Source organism: Cynara cardunculus (assembly GCF_001531365.2).
Source record: "Cynara cardunculus var. scolymus isolate 2C chromosome LG 8, CcrdV1, whole genome shotgun sequence".
In the NCBI taxonomy this organism is placed as follows: domain Eukaryota; kingdom Viridiplantae; phylum Streptophyta; class Magnoliopsida; order Asterales; family Asteraceae; genus Cynara; species Cynara cardunculus.
This window is the reverse complement of record NC_037535.1, coordinates 10,716,544-10,728,913: the sequence shown is the minus strand read 5'-3', so window position 1 is coordinate 10,728,913 and position 12,370 is coordinate 10,716,544. Positions and strand designations below refer to the sequence as shown.

Genomic DNA, 12,370 nt, shown 5'->3' with positions numbered 1-12,370 from the left:
TTTTTACACAAAGACAAAATCTCTTTAAACTTGCTTGTTTTCTCTCTTGGCTTTGCTTCACCCAGATGGGTATTTTCTTAAAAACACCCAAAACCTCAAGCTAGCAGATTGCGGTGGTTTTTGGCGGTGGAAGGGCGGTGGTGGGTGGTGGAGTTAATGAGGTGAAAAAGGGACTGAAAAGCACATAAAGGAACCAGGGGGGGAGGAGGGGGGGTTGCAGCTTGCTTGCTATCTCTTTCTTTCTTTCTTTCTTTCTTTCTTTTATCCCACTCTAGAAATGGGGTTTGCTTTATTTGGTTCCATTTTCATTTTCTCACTTTTCTTTAAGTCAAACCTTGGTCAACAACAAGAACAGTCAATGGCCAATACAGATGAGTTCTTCATCTCTCAGTTTTTTGAAAAAATGGGGATAAATTCATCTTCTTCTTCTCATGTTTACAATCTATCTTCATCTGTTTGTTCATGGGAAATTGTGTTCTGTGATGCTAAACAAGAGAATGTGATTGGTCTTGTTGCTCCTGATTTGGGACTCACTGGCTCCATCCCTGATAACACCATTGGCAAACTCAGAAAGCTTCAATATCTTGATTTAAGCAGTAATGGAATCACTGATTTCCCATCTGATTTTTGGAGTTTGGTTTCCATCAAAACCCTCAATCTTTCAAACAACAAATTCTCCATAAATCTCCCTACCAACATTGGGAACTTTGGATTGCTTGAAAGACTTGACCTTTCTTTCAACAATTTCTCTGGAAGTCTTCCTGATTCCTTGAGTTCTCTTACCAGTTTACAACTTCTCAATCTCAATCAAAACCAGTTTGATTCCATCATTCCATTGGGGTTCATAAGCTGCCATTCTTTGATCTCCATCGACCTTTCTTTCAACAGATTCCATGGAAGTCTTCCTGATGGTTTTAACACAGCTTTTCCTAAGCTCAAAAGCTTGAATCTTGCTGGAAATGGGATCACTGGAAGGGGGTCTGATTTTTCCAAGATGGTTTCAGTAACTTATCTCAACATTTCCAAGAATCTTTTCAAGGGTTCTGTTGTTGAAATCTTCCAGGGGCCATTGGAGGTGGTTGATTTAAGCAGTAACCAGTTTGAAGGTCATATTTCTAAGGTAAACTTCAGTTCAACCTTCGATTGGTCCCATTTGGTTCATCTTGATTTGTCTGATAATGAGATTAGTGGACAGTTTTTCAGCAATTTAAACCAAACCCATAATCTCAAACACCTTAATCTCGCCAACAACAGGTTTTCCAAACAAACTTTCATCCACATTGATGAACTCCATAGTTTAGAGTACCTCAACTTATCGAAAACCAACTTAATCGGTCGAATTGCGGATGGAATCACGATGTTAACTCATCTGAAAACACTCGATCTTTCGAATAATCATCTTGCTGGTAAACCCCCACTTCTGAGCTTCAAAACCCTGCAAAATCTTGATCTTTCCAACAATAACTTAACTGGAGACATACCCATGTCTCTCTTGCAGAAACTTCCATGGATGGAAAGATTCAACTTTTCTTACAACAATTTAACTCTTTGTGATTATGAGTTTTCCCTCGAAACCCTTCAATCAGCGTTCATTGGTTGTTCGAATAGTTGCCCCATTGCTGCAAACCCGACCCTTTTCAAGAGAAAACCCCATAGACATCGAGGACTCGAGCTCGCTTTGGCTCTAGCCGTCACTTTAGTCTGCTTGCTTGTGGCTTTGCTACTCTGTGCATTCGGTTGTCGAAGAAAAACCCGGATGTGGGATGTTAAACAAGAATCTTGCAACGAAGAACATGCCATATCTGGTCCGTTTTCTTTCAAAACGGATTCAACCACTTGGGTTGCAGATGTAAAGATTGCATCTTTAGTGCCTGTAGTGATCTTTGAGAAGCCATTGCTGGATTTCACCTTCTCTGATCTTCTTTCAGCCACTTCAAATTTTGATAGAGGAACCCTTTTGGCAGAAGGGCGATTCGGGCCGGTTTACAGAGGCTTCTTGCCAGGTGGAATCCACGTGGCTGTTAAGGTTTTGGTCCATGGTTCCACCATGACTGACCACGAAGCAGCGAGAGAGCTTGAGTATCTTGGAAGGATAAAACACCCGAATCTTGTTCCTTTAACTGGATATTGCTTGGCTGGTGAACAAAGAATCGCGATTTATGATTACATGGAGAATGGAAATCTCCATAATTTGCTTCATGATCTCCCTCTTGGAGTTCAAACCACAGAAGATTGGAGTTCTGATACATGGGAAGCCGATGAAAGCAACAGTAACGGAATTCAAAACGTGGGGTCCGAAGGTCTGTTGACCACGTGGCAATTTCGGCATAAGGTTGCGCTTGGCACAGCTCGTGCATTGGCGTTTCTCCACCACGGATGCTCGCCGCCGATCATCCATAGAGACGTCAAGGCGAGCAGTGTTTATCTTGATTACAATCTCGAACCAAGATTATCCGATTTCGGGCTTGCGAAAATCTTTGGAAACAGTGTCGATGACGAAACCGCTCATGGGTCCCCTAGATACACGCCACCAGACGACACGATCACCCCAAAATCCGATGTCTACGGATTCGGGGTGATTCTTCTCGAGCTGATCACAGGGAAAAAGCCTGTTGGCGATGAGTATCTGGATGATGATAACTCGAAAGCTCCAAATTTGGTTAGTTGGGTTCGAGGGCTTGTGAGGATGAACCGTGGTTCACGAGCCATAGATCCAAAGATTCGAACCACAGGCGATGAATGTCAAATGGTGGAGGGATTGAAAATCGGGTATCTATGCACAGCCGATCTTCCGGCAAAGCGGCCGAGCATGCAACAAGTGGTCGGACTTCTAAAAGATATCGAACCGCTACGAGCTAGTGAAGAAATATAAAAAATTCGGGTTTTTTTCATGCAGTTTCTTTTCATTACTCGTTTTGTCGTTGGAGGGAGTTTGTTTGTCGGTTTTTACAAGCCGTAAATGTTTCATATCGTTATGAAAGAAATCAACAAACCCAAAAAGAAAATCATCGTATTGTATTAACTTGTATCTTACACGGTAAATTTTGTATATCGTAAGGAATGCTTTCTTTGTCGATGAATTGCAATCGCAACAAAAATATAAAAATTATCTGGTTCGAGCCAATAAACGAATTAAAGTTGAAGTCCATAAACGAGCTTATAAGATTTATGTAAAAGTTCGAAAGATGAAGGCAGTTCAAAAAATCAACTCTTCCAAAGACTCAAAAGGTGTTTTTACCATAACTGTTATTTTCAAACGATTTCTGATGTTTTTTTACCAGGTTGATCTTATTGAACCGTCTTTTTTGTGGTGTTACGCACATTTCCCAAATACTTGCTCTTTAATTATACCAACATCATCCCAACGATTTCTCAAGGTTTCTAGTCCTCCGGATAACGATGCCGGACTTGTTTTCCGTCACCATAATCGCCCACGATAAGATAAAAGGATTTAAGGGGAAGAGTTGGACAAAACCCATTCGACCAAAGTCGGGATAGCAAATCCTGTTGCCGCTTTTTTCTTGTCATTCCACACAGGCCCAGCCATGTCGATATGCAACCATTGTACTTTCTCGTCAACAAACTGCAATGCAACACAGTTTCGATCAGCAACAAGTTTATATGACAGTGGTTTTCTTCTAACCAACCCAAACAAGCCACCTGGAGGTGGGGCCTCTATCTCAAAAAGTAGAGTGGTTGTTTATTCGTGAAGATCCCTGACTTGGTGCAAAGTGTGCAGAAAAGAAAGGATAACGCTTGCTAAAAGAATATGCGAAAAAAAACAAATAAGAGCTTGAAAGAAGCAAAAGCATGCGAAAGATGTTTGACTATTAATCAAATGTCTAGAATACCCTTGTGGTAATTATAAAACGGTGGCGAATAGTTGTCTAGAAAGTCCGTCAACGATGACAAGATAGCACATATTGATATAATCGACTCCTTTTGTAGTGAAAACAACGTGCAAAATGTAATCTTAGGGGCCATCCCAAATGGACATAATTGCAATTTCACTATTAATCGAATGTCTAAAATACCCTTTTGCAGTAACAAGTCAAGATGTAGTGAACACAATGTGCAAAATGTGATCTTAGGGGCCATCCCAAATAGAAATAGTTGCAATTTCACTATTAATCAAATGGCTAAATACCCTTTTGCAGTAGCAAGTCAAGATGTAGTACACCCAATGTGCAAGATGTGATCTTAGCGGAATCCTTGATGAAAATAGTTGCAATTTCGCTATTCATCAAATGTCTAAAATACCCTTGTGTCGGGAATGGAAATACTTCTTGTGCAATTTTGTTGAAACGAATGGAGTAAACAAATACCTGCTTCAAGAAAAGAGCTGCAGTAATAGAACCACCCTGACGACCACCAGTGTTAACCATATCAGCTACTCCAGATTTCATCGACTCCCAATAACTTTCCTCCATCGGCAACCTCCAGAGTTTTTCTCCAGCGACTTCAGAGGCAGCAACCACCTCCTTAGACAATTCATCACTGGGTGTGAAGATGCCTGTTTTATTTTGAACAAACGTTAACCAAGATCTAAATTTTATCCTTTTTACTACAAAACAAGCATGAAACAGTAGCATACAAACAAGAAATGTACTTTGAGACATCCCGTGTTAAAATCAAATGCTTTCGGGTTACGTATGGAGGGGCAGGTTCAAATGAGAACCGTAACTATTATGAGAAAGTGGAACCAACTACTCATGATGAATGGATATTCATGATATTTGCTTTTGCCATTCTATGAGTCTCTTCCCTTTTGCGAAATATCATGAATAATGAAAATGCATGATATTCATAATGAATAATATTCATGAATATTTTAAGGTTATTCATCATGAATAATTCATGAAATAGTTGGTTCTCAAGTTCTCAAAACATTTATGGTTCTTGTTCCCTGATGTACGGAACTACATTTCTGTGGCTTCTAATTGGAACACGACCAATCCAAATCTTGAATATAATGAACTCTTATTCCATTTTCAAGCATTTGAATGCTATGTTTGAAAACACCAACTTATTCAAATGACATTGATTGATCGTTAACAATGGTTTTTAACTTCTTATCCACAAACACTACCTTTTCAAACGGCATAACATTTTGAAATACATTCATTGGTATGAAAATATACCACAAGTTCACATCACATATATTCAGCACCATGTACCTGCAATTGAGGGCCCAAGAGCAACTACGCAAGCTCCAGTCAAAGTTGCCAAATCAACTATCTGATGAAAATATCGAATATAGAATGAGACCAGTTCAAACACATCAAGATTTGACCTAAATGACGTTTTAGATCATAAGTAGATATTTATGGAGGAGTTGATGCTACGGAATCAAAGTTCCATTTGTTTATACCATTTTCATCTGTCCTTTATTTTGTGGGTCCTGTCTTCATAACCAGGACCCACAACATAAGAATGTTAGATGTCAAAAAGAATTGGACCTGAAATGAGAAGCAGTTCGAAAATGTTACAGAACAAAAAAAATTTACCTTGTCTACACCTTGATTACAGGCATACACCAAAGCATCAGCAAGTGTAAGTCTGCCTTCAGCATCGGTATTATTAACCTAATAGAAGGAATCATAATCAATTTATTCACGTGAAAGATTCAAAAAAATTCTTCAATTATGTATACAAGATGAAGATTTCAAAATTCCATCATTTTTTGTCACCAATTGAATCATTTTTTTCCGATTCATGTTGAAATGAAATGGAAGTTACAAACATGTAGGTAAAAACTCACAATTCAAGTAAAATTCTTGAAAATATTAGGTAGAAAACAAAATGGCATTACGGGAACACAAGGGCAACCGGCTTTGGCCTGGCGGGTAAGGAGGTGGGTGGGTATCCTTGCAAAATTAGTGGTAGGTTTGGGGTGAGGAGGTGGGCATCATTTTTTTTTGCTTGGTTCGAATTCTATTCTATTAGAATTTATCAAATTTAATGACTTTTCATATATCTGCAGGAGATGTACCTCGATTGTCTTTCCGTTTGAGGCCGTCAATATGTCTCCAGGCCTCATACCAGTTCCGCTTATCATGTTTTCACATGCTGCCACAATAAAATGAACCTGTGATAGCAAAACCATAAGCCAAGTCATATATCACAGGCATACAAATGCTCCAACTTCTTACTGAAGTTCAGATATTGGTTTTAAAATACAAGAGCAATTAATCAATTATGAAACAAATGGATACTAAAACCAACATATTTTAAATTGGTGTGTGAACAAATATAATTTGATCTGGAAGCATATCATCTCACCTCAACTCCAGCCGGTTTAATTTCACCAAGGGCTTTTGCAGCACCTAAAACTGCTGCTGAGCCTCCCATATCAACTTTCATCATCTCTATTAAACAACCAGGTCCTGTCTTAATGTTGTAGCCACCACTGCAGACAAAAATGACAAGAAAAATTACCCACAAGCCAGGGGTCTTCACGGAAAGACCCGCTCTACTCTTTGCGGTAGAGGGGAGAGGTCAGGTTTGCATACATCTTACCCTCCCTAGACCCCACCTCCAGGTGGGATATACTGGGTTCGTTTGGTTTGGTTTAGGTACATATTAGCAAAAGAAGCAATGATCATGAGTTTATAACCATCAAAAAACCAAAAAAAAGAGACGAAAGAATTAACAAAATATTATGATTATCAACATTACAATATAGGTAATGGTAGAGATGAAGTAACACACATCTTAACATTATTACAGCCTACTATAAAGGCTTCGCTCATTTATACCATTTTCCTCCATATTAAGGGTCCCATCTTGATTTCTCCTTATATCAAGTAAATGAGACCTGCAATAACCTCTTCATTTCTTCTCACATTATACAAGTGGAACCCACAAAATTAAGACATCAAGTAGCCTAAATGAACAAGACCTAAGACAATTACAACCATGTAAAACTTATCATGTAACTCATGCTTAGAAGTTAGAATTAGGTGCACGACTTAGAAATGTAGCCTTTTTTGTAACCATGGGTGTCTGGGACCACTTGCATGCACCTTGGCAATCCCATGGGGCCCTGAAGATAACAGTCAAGAAAAATCCCCAATGACTTTGAAGAGACTTGAACTGGCGACCTATGAATGCCCTTTTTATACGCATCCCATTTTGAACTAACGAGAATTAAGTGGTATTTTAACTTAAAATTGTAGACAAATACAAGTTCTCCCTTTTATTTAAAGAGAACATGCTTCCTCCTTCATCTATTAGGAGAGAATATATACTCTTGCTAATTGATGATACTCACATTTACAAAAGAAAATTGATTTATTACCTGTCAAAAGTCAATCCCTTTCCCACTATAGCTAGCTTGGTTTTGATGGATCCATTTGGAGGTTTATAACATAAATGGATAAATTTAGGAGGATTTGTGGAAGCAGCAGCAACACCAAGATACGAACCCATTTTCAATTCCTTGCATTGCTCGGTATCCAAAATTGTTGCGGTAAGTACGTCGCTGTATGTAGAAGCAATCTTTTCAGCCTCTTCTGCTAGTACCCCTGAGGCATAAACGTAAAAACAAATTGTATGAACAAAGGATCCACAGTTTAACAGAATTAACAAAATAAAAAGAAACAATAAGTGAGAAGAAAGGATGACCAACCAGGAGTGAGCACATTAGCAGGTGCATTTACAAGCTCTTTTCCCAAAAATATGCCTGCGCAGACATATTCTGTATACTTAAGTTTCTTTTCCAGCTCGGGTCCAGCTCCAAGACCAAAAAGGTCAACAGACTTCAGAGCTGCCTTCTTAGACTCGGATTTGAATCTGTTATCCTCATAAGTACCCAGCAATGCGCCTATCATAATCCAAACATCCAACATTAAAAATTTCTTAGTTACTACTTACAATTCCTACTTGGGGCCCCCATGGGATTTGACTCCTCAGAGCCATTAGAGGATTTTTCTGGCTGTTATCTTTGGGGGCCCATGGGACTAGCCGAGGTGTGTGCAAGCTGGCGTGGACACCCACAGTTACCTAAGAAAACATTAATGAAAGATGAAAAAACTTACCTTTTGCTATCGCTGAAGCAATGGCGAGCTTCATCTCAGGAGTTAAGCCTTCTGAGGAAGCAAGGGCAATGGCAACATTGTTTGCTTGAGAAGCCTTTGCTGCTGATGCAACAGACTCACCAAGACCACGATAAGCAAAAGTGGATGAACCTGTGGGAACCTTTCCGATCCCAATCAGGTTAACCCGTTTGGATCCAAGACCAGCAATCCTAATAACAGTTGACTGGCCGTCCTTTCCAGTGAAATCTTCCTCAGTGGATACTTCAGACAATAATCCATGCAATTGAGAATCTAGCTTCTTCAAGATCGAGTTTTGGAATTTTGAATTCTCATCTTTTGCCATGTCTTTCTCTGTGACACCCACTGCGAGTATATCTCCTTTCCATTCTACCAAGTCGGTCTCTTTAGCAGCAAAAGAGATCTTTCATATTTCAAAAAAGCAAGAACAAAGATTTAGTTTCTGATAAACAATCCACAAACACAATCATTATGGTGAATTTACAATAATTACAACATGGAGTCATCATAGAGTTTATCCTCGATTAACCAATTAAAACCACCAACTTAATAGTTGCAACCACCACGTTTAGAACTTCGAACGCAAATAAGCATAAGCTAGTACATGTTGGTGAAAGCAAATTTAAACATAAAACACACCCCATCCGTAAAGCATCCTAGTAACATCTTTAGTCGTGAGAATTTTGTCTTGCCACATTTATCACCCTAAACCCTAATCCCTAAATTTTGTTACGAGTTAACAAAATACCAACAGAAGGAGCTTTTTATTCATGTGGCTACAAACATGTTTTGGATCAATAACATCCACACCCAAATCTTCTTAGACAAAATAAGAAATCTAGTGTGTTCATGCTTATATATACATATACAAATACATACATATATAATATAGATCTAAGCACATGTTCAAACAGAGTGAAACTTAAACAAGGCCGAACTCGATATAAGCATCAAGATGATCAGATACAAAACAAGATATGGCTTATGTTTTAATATGCAGAAGATTCGATCTACGATGTACAAAAACAAAGATTCAGTTCATATGATCAACTAGAAAAATCTGTAAAGGGAGTTAAAGGAGCATACATATACCAAGAAATAGTTAAAGTGAAACTACACAACTCGCAGAAATCAAGTCACTCTAAGATACGATCATGGGTACGATTGTATTCAGAAGCACAGTTTACTTCAAGTGAACTACAGTTCAAGTAAGTATTAATGTTATCCCCTTCCCCCCTCCCCTAAATGTCAGATGCTATACTGTGATAAGGTAAATTAGCCAAATAAAGAGTTAATATTAACAAATTAGCAGAGAATACAGAAAGATAAAGTGATTTCACAGTGAGGTCAGTGGGTACGATGAGCAATTAATCAATCATATAAAATTAACAGAGCCCATTTGACATGAATCTCGAATAAAATTATAAAAAGACCTTGGGGTGATCGATTTGGCCAGGATGAGTGAGGCCAAGAGTGGCCTTAGCAACAGCATGAGCCATACGTTTGCCTCTTCTAGAACAGAACAACAAGGGGTTTGCAGAAATTGAAATACCCAGATGGGAGATGGATCTAAAGTTGATGAAAATGGAGGAAGATGAAGATGGAATTGAAGCAAGAGAAGTGTACGCAGCAAGTCTAATGGCCGCTGCCATTTTGTAACGTATATATATAGGAGGAATTGCGTGAGATGAATGGAGAAAAGGCGTGGGGATGGGGATTTGTGTTGACATCACATATTCTCCACAAAAGGGTATTCTGGGAATTTTACCAAATTATTTAAAACCTTTTACCAAATTATTTAAAACCTTTTCTGTATATTTGGTCCCAAAAAAAAACTTTTTATAAATAAAAAAGTATTAAAAAGATAGTAAAACTCTTTTAAAGCTTTTTCATAATGATTGTTTGAGGGAGAAAATTGTTTTTTATTAATAAAAAACTTTAAAATTAAATATTTATGAAAGAAAACTAATATTATATTTTATAAAATCTTTAAAATTAATTTATTATGATAGAAAAATAAATACTAATTTTTTATAAAATATTTATGAGAAAAAAAAATATTTTTTTAAAATATTAAATATTTTAATAATATAATATTTCGATTATGTTAATTTTAATATAATTTAAAAGAAAATTAGATTTTCAATATGTTATTTAAGAGAAACTAGAAAATTTGTTAAATATATCTTTTATCTTTTCTTTGGTTTCTCGTTTGTCACAAAAGAATTTAATTTTCACTTTAACAAATTTAGGAGCATGATGCTTTTCATTATATTGCATAAATGACATAATAAAGAATATATGTTAAGAATAAAAATGGGCTAAACTTAAAACGATTAACAATCTGAAACTGAAMCTAAACCATTAATAATTTGAACCTAAAACCAAACAATTAATGATTTGAACCTAAATAATTTCGGCTATAGTTTAGGCTCCAAAATTTCGGGGGCCCTATTCAAAATCTCACATTTAACATGCTAAAAAAATATCTTGTTTAGAAGTAATATTTGGGAATTTTGGGATAATATTTTGCTTTAACAAGTTATTTAATTTAAGGTTTTCTTTTAAATAAGAAAAAGTATAGGAGACATAAAAAAAACTTTTTAATGATGATTACTCAGAAGGGGAAAATAAATTTTTATTAATAAGATTTGCTGCATTTAAAATCATTTTATGCATATAAAACCTGTGAACTCACCAACTCTTGCTCATAAATTTTTATTAATAAGATTTGCTGCATTTAAAATCATTTTATGCATATAAAACCTGTGAACTCACCAACTCTTGCTCATAAATTTTTATTAATAAGAATTTTTAAAATTAAAAATTTATGAAAGAGAAATAATATTTTATTAAATATACTGAATATTTTAATAATATAATTAATATGGTAATCTTTAAAATGAAGATTATGTGTACACTTTAGCTTTTACATATTGTCATACTAAACAACTAGTTTGTCTTCAAAATTTTCAAAGAATATTTTCCCTTTATTCAATTCCCTCAGCTCACATAGCAAATTTTTGAAGTATTCGTCTCAAATTTTGGTATTTGAATATCCACCTGTTCTTTTACCAGTCATCTTATACTTCCTTTTAATACATGTACCCTTCCCTTTTCCCTAATCAACTTTACACTGTAGGGTCTTTGAAAGTAGATATATTATCCCCATTTACAAATTTTATACATAAAATGTTGAATCTATTTTTTTCTACCCTAATCTTACACCTTGTTGCCTCTCATCCTAGAACACCTTTACCTCAACTCAAATCCCCTATTGCAACAATATCTACAATTTCATTGTTTTAGCTACAAAGGGCTTCATACTTATTACTTTTGACCTAACCACACAGATATCAAAAGAATGTCCAAAAACCTTGAAATGTCTATGCTAGTCTCAATCATTGGATTTGATAGTAGTATAAATATATCTGATCCAATACTTAAAAGAATTCTTAATCTTTGCCTTGAAAACAATATTCATTTGGATCTGACGAAGAGTATTGACATCCGAACTTAGTTCTTACAGTCGGATTTTGTTGGTCCCGAAATGGTCTACAAGAAGAGAAACAGTTTGTATAAGAGGGGATGAATACAAACACAGTATTTTCAAATTTAAAATATATATTGATAGAGAAGATCAATACAAATTTTACAAGATTGTTTGCGGAAATATAAGGTAATAAAAACATATCTAAACAATCTTTGGTTACACACAAAGCTTTAGCAATTACAAAAAAAAGTTGCTAAAAGAAAGATCCTTTACTTAAGCTAGAAGATGCTTGAAGTAAGAATTAGGTTAGAGAGAGAGAGAGAGAGATGCGCTCACTCTGCATGGAGAAAAAACACTTCTATTTATACCCAGTGCATTAAATGTCCATTTAATGCAATATGGTAGGTTTAGAGTGCGTGTCAAGCCTAAGAGGAAGGCTTGTCCTTTGCTACAGTGAATAGTACAAAAGCAATATTCATGAGCAGACATCCTTACCTAAAGTTGGTGGACAAAGAGTCGACTAGTCGGCTCCGTACCGTACTAACTTTTGTAAGGGTATGGGTTTTGTCCTTTGTGTGCATAAGGACAAGACAATAACAATCGTGCTAAGCAAGGTTCCTTTGATTGCTGAATGCTGGAATGACTTGAAGGTCTCATCATCATTCGCTGAAGCTTGAGCAGTCTTCACACATGTGTAGACATGCTTGTAATAACTGAATATCGCTTCAAATCAGTACTCGCCGGTCTCTAATCTTCAGTTTCAGTCTTCGACGTTTGCTGAAGGTTCTTTGGTGTGAGTGTTGTCTTCTTGAAGTATTGC

The 12,370-nt window shown here is 36.6% G+C and overlaps 2 protein-coding genes across 2 annotated transcripts; one reads left to right on the top strand and one right to left on the bottom strand.

Moving 5' to 3' along the window:
• The first annotated feature begins 277 nt into the window (after positions 1–277).
• LOC112516475 (probable LRR receptor-like serine/threonine-protein kinase At2g24230) lies at positions 278–3,055 on the top strand. The gene has a single exon (XM_025123539.1). The coding sequence runs from the start codon at positions 278–280 to the stop codon at positions 2,870–2,872; it is 2,595 nt and encodes an 864-aa protein (XP_024979307.1). The 3' UTR covers positions 2,873–3,055.
• A 162-nt stretch (positions 3,056–3,217) lies between these two features.
• LOC112516476 (leucine aminopeptidase 1-like) lies at positions 3,218–9,755 on the bottom strand. The gene is made up of 10 exons (XM_025123540.1): positions 9,491–9,755; positions 8,040–8,460; positions 7,631–7,825; positions 7,301–7,526; positions 6,283–6,409; positions 5,993–6,088; positions 5,508–5,585; positions 5,178–5,238; positions 4,326–4,513; positions 3,218–3,583 (listed from the first exon to the last, which is right to left on the bottom strand). Exons 1-10 carry the CDS (start codon positions 9,707–9,709, stop codon positions 3,452–3,454), a joined length of 1,743 nt encoding a protein of 580 aa, XP_024979308.1. The 5' UTR covers positions 9,710–9,755; the 3' UTR covers positions 3,218–3,451.
• Between the last annotated feature and the right edge of the window lie 2,615 nt (positions 9,756–12,370).

Excerpts from the sequence above, each read along its gene's own strand:
- LOC112516475 (XM_025123539.1), top strand. The coding sequence starts at position 278 with ATGGGGTTTGCTTTATTTGGTTCCATTTTCATTTTCTCACTTTTCTTT.
- LOC112516476 (XM_025123540.1), bottom strand. The coding sequence starts at position 9,709 with ATGGCAGCGGCCATTAGACTTGCTGCGTACACTTCTCTTGCTTCAATT. Across the intron at positions 6,410-7,300 it reads AAGGGATTGACTTTTGACAG|TGGTGGCTACAACATTAAGA; the intron begins GTAATAAATCAA and ends TTTTGTCTGCAG. Across the intron at positions 5,586-5,992 it reads CAAACGGAAAGACAATCGAG|GTTAATAATACCGATGCTGA; the intron begins GTACATCTCCTG and ends TCCTTCTATTAG.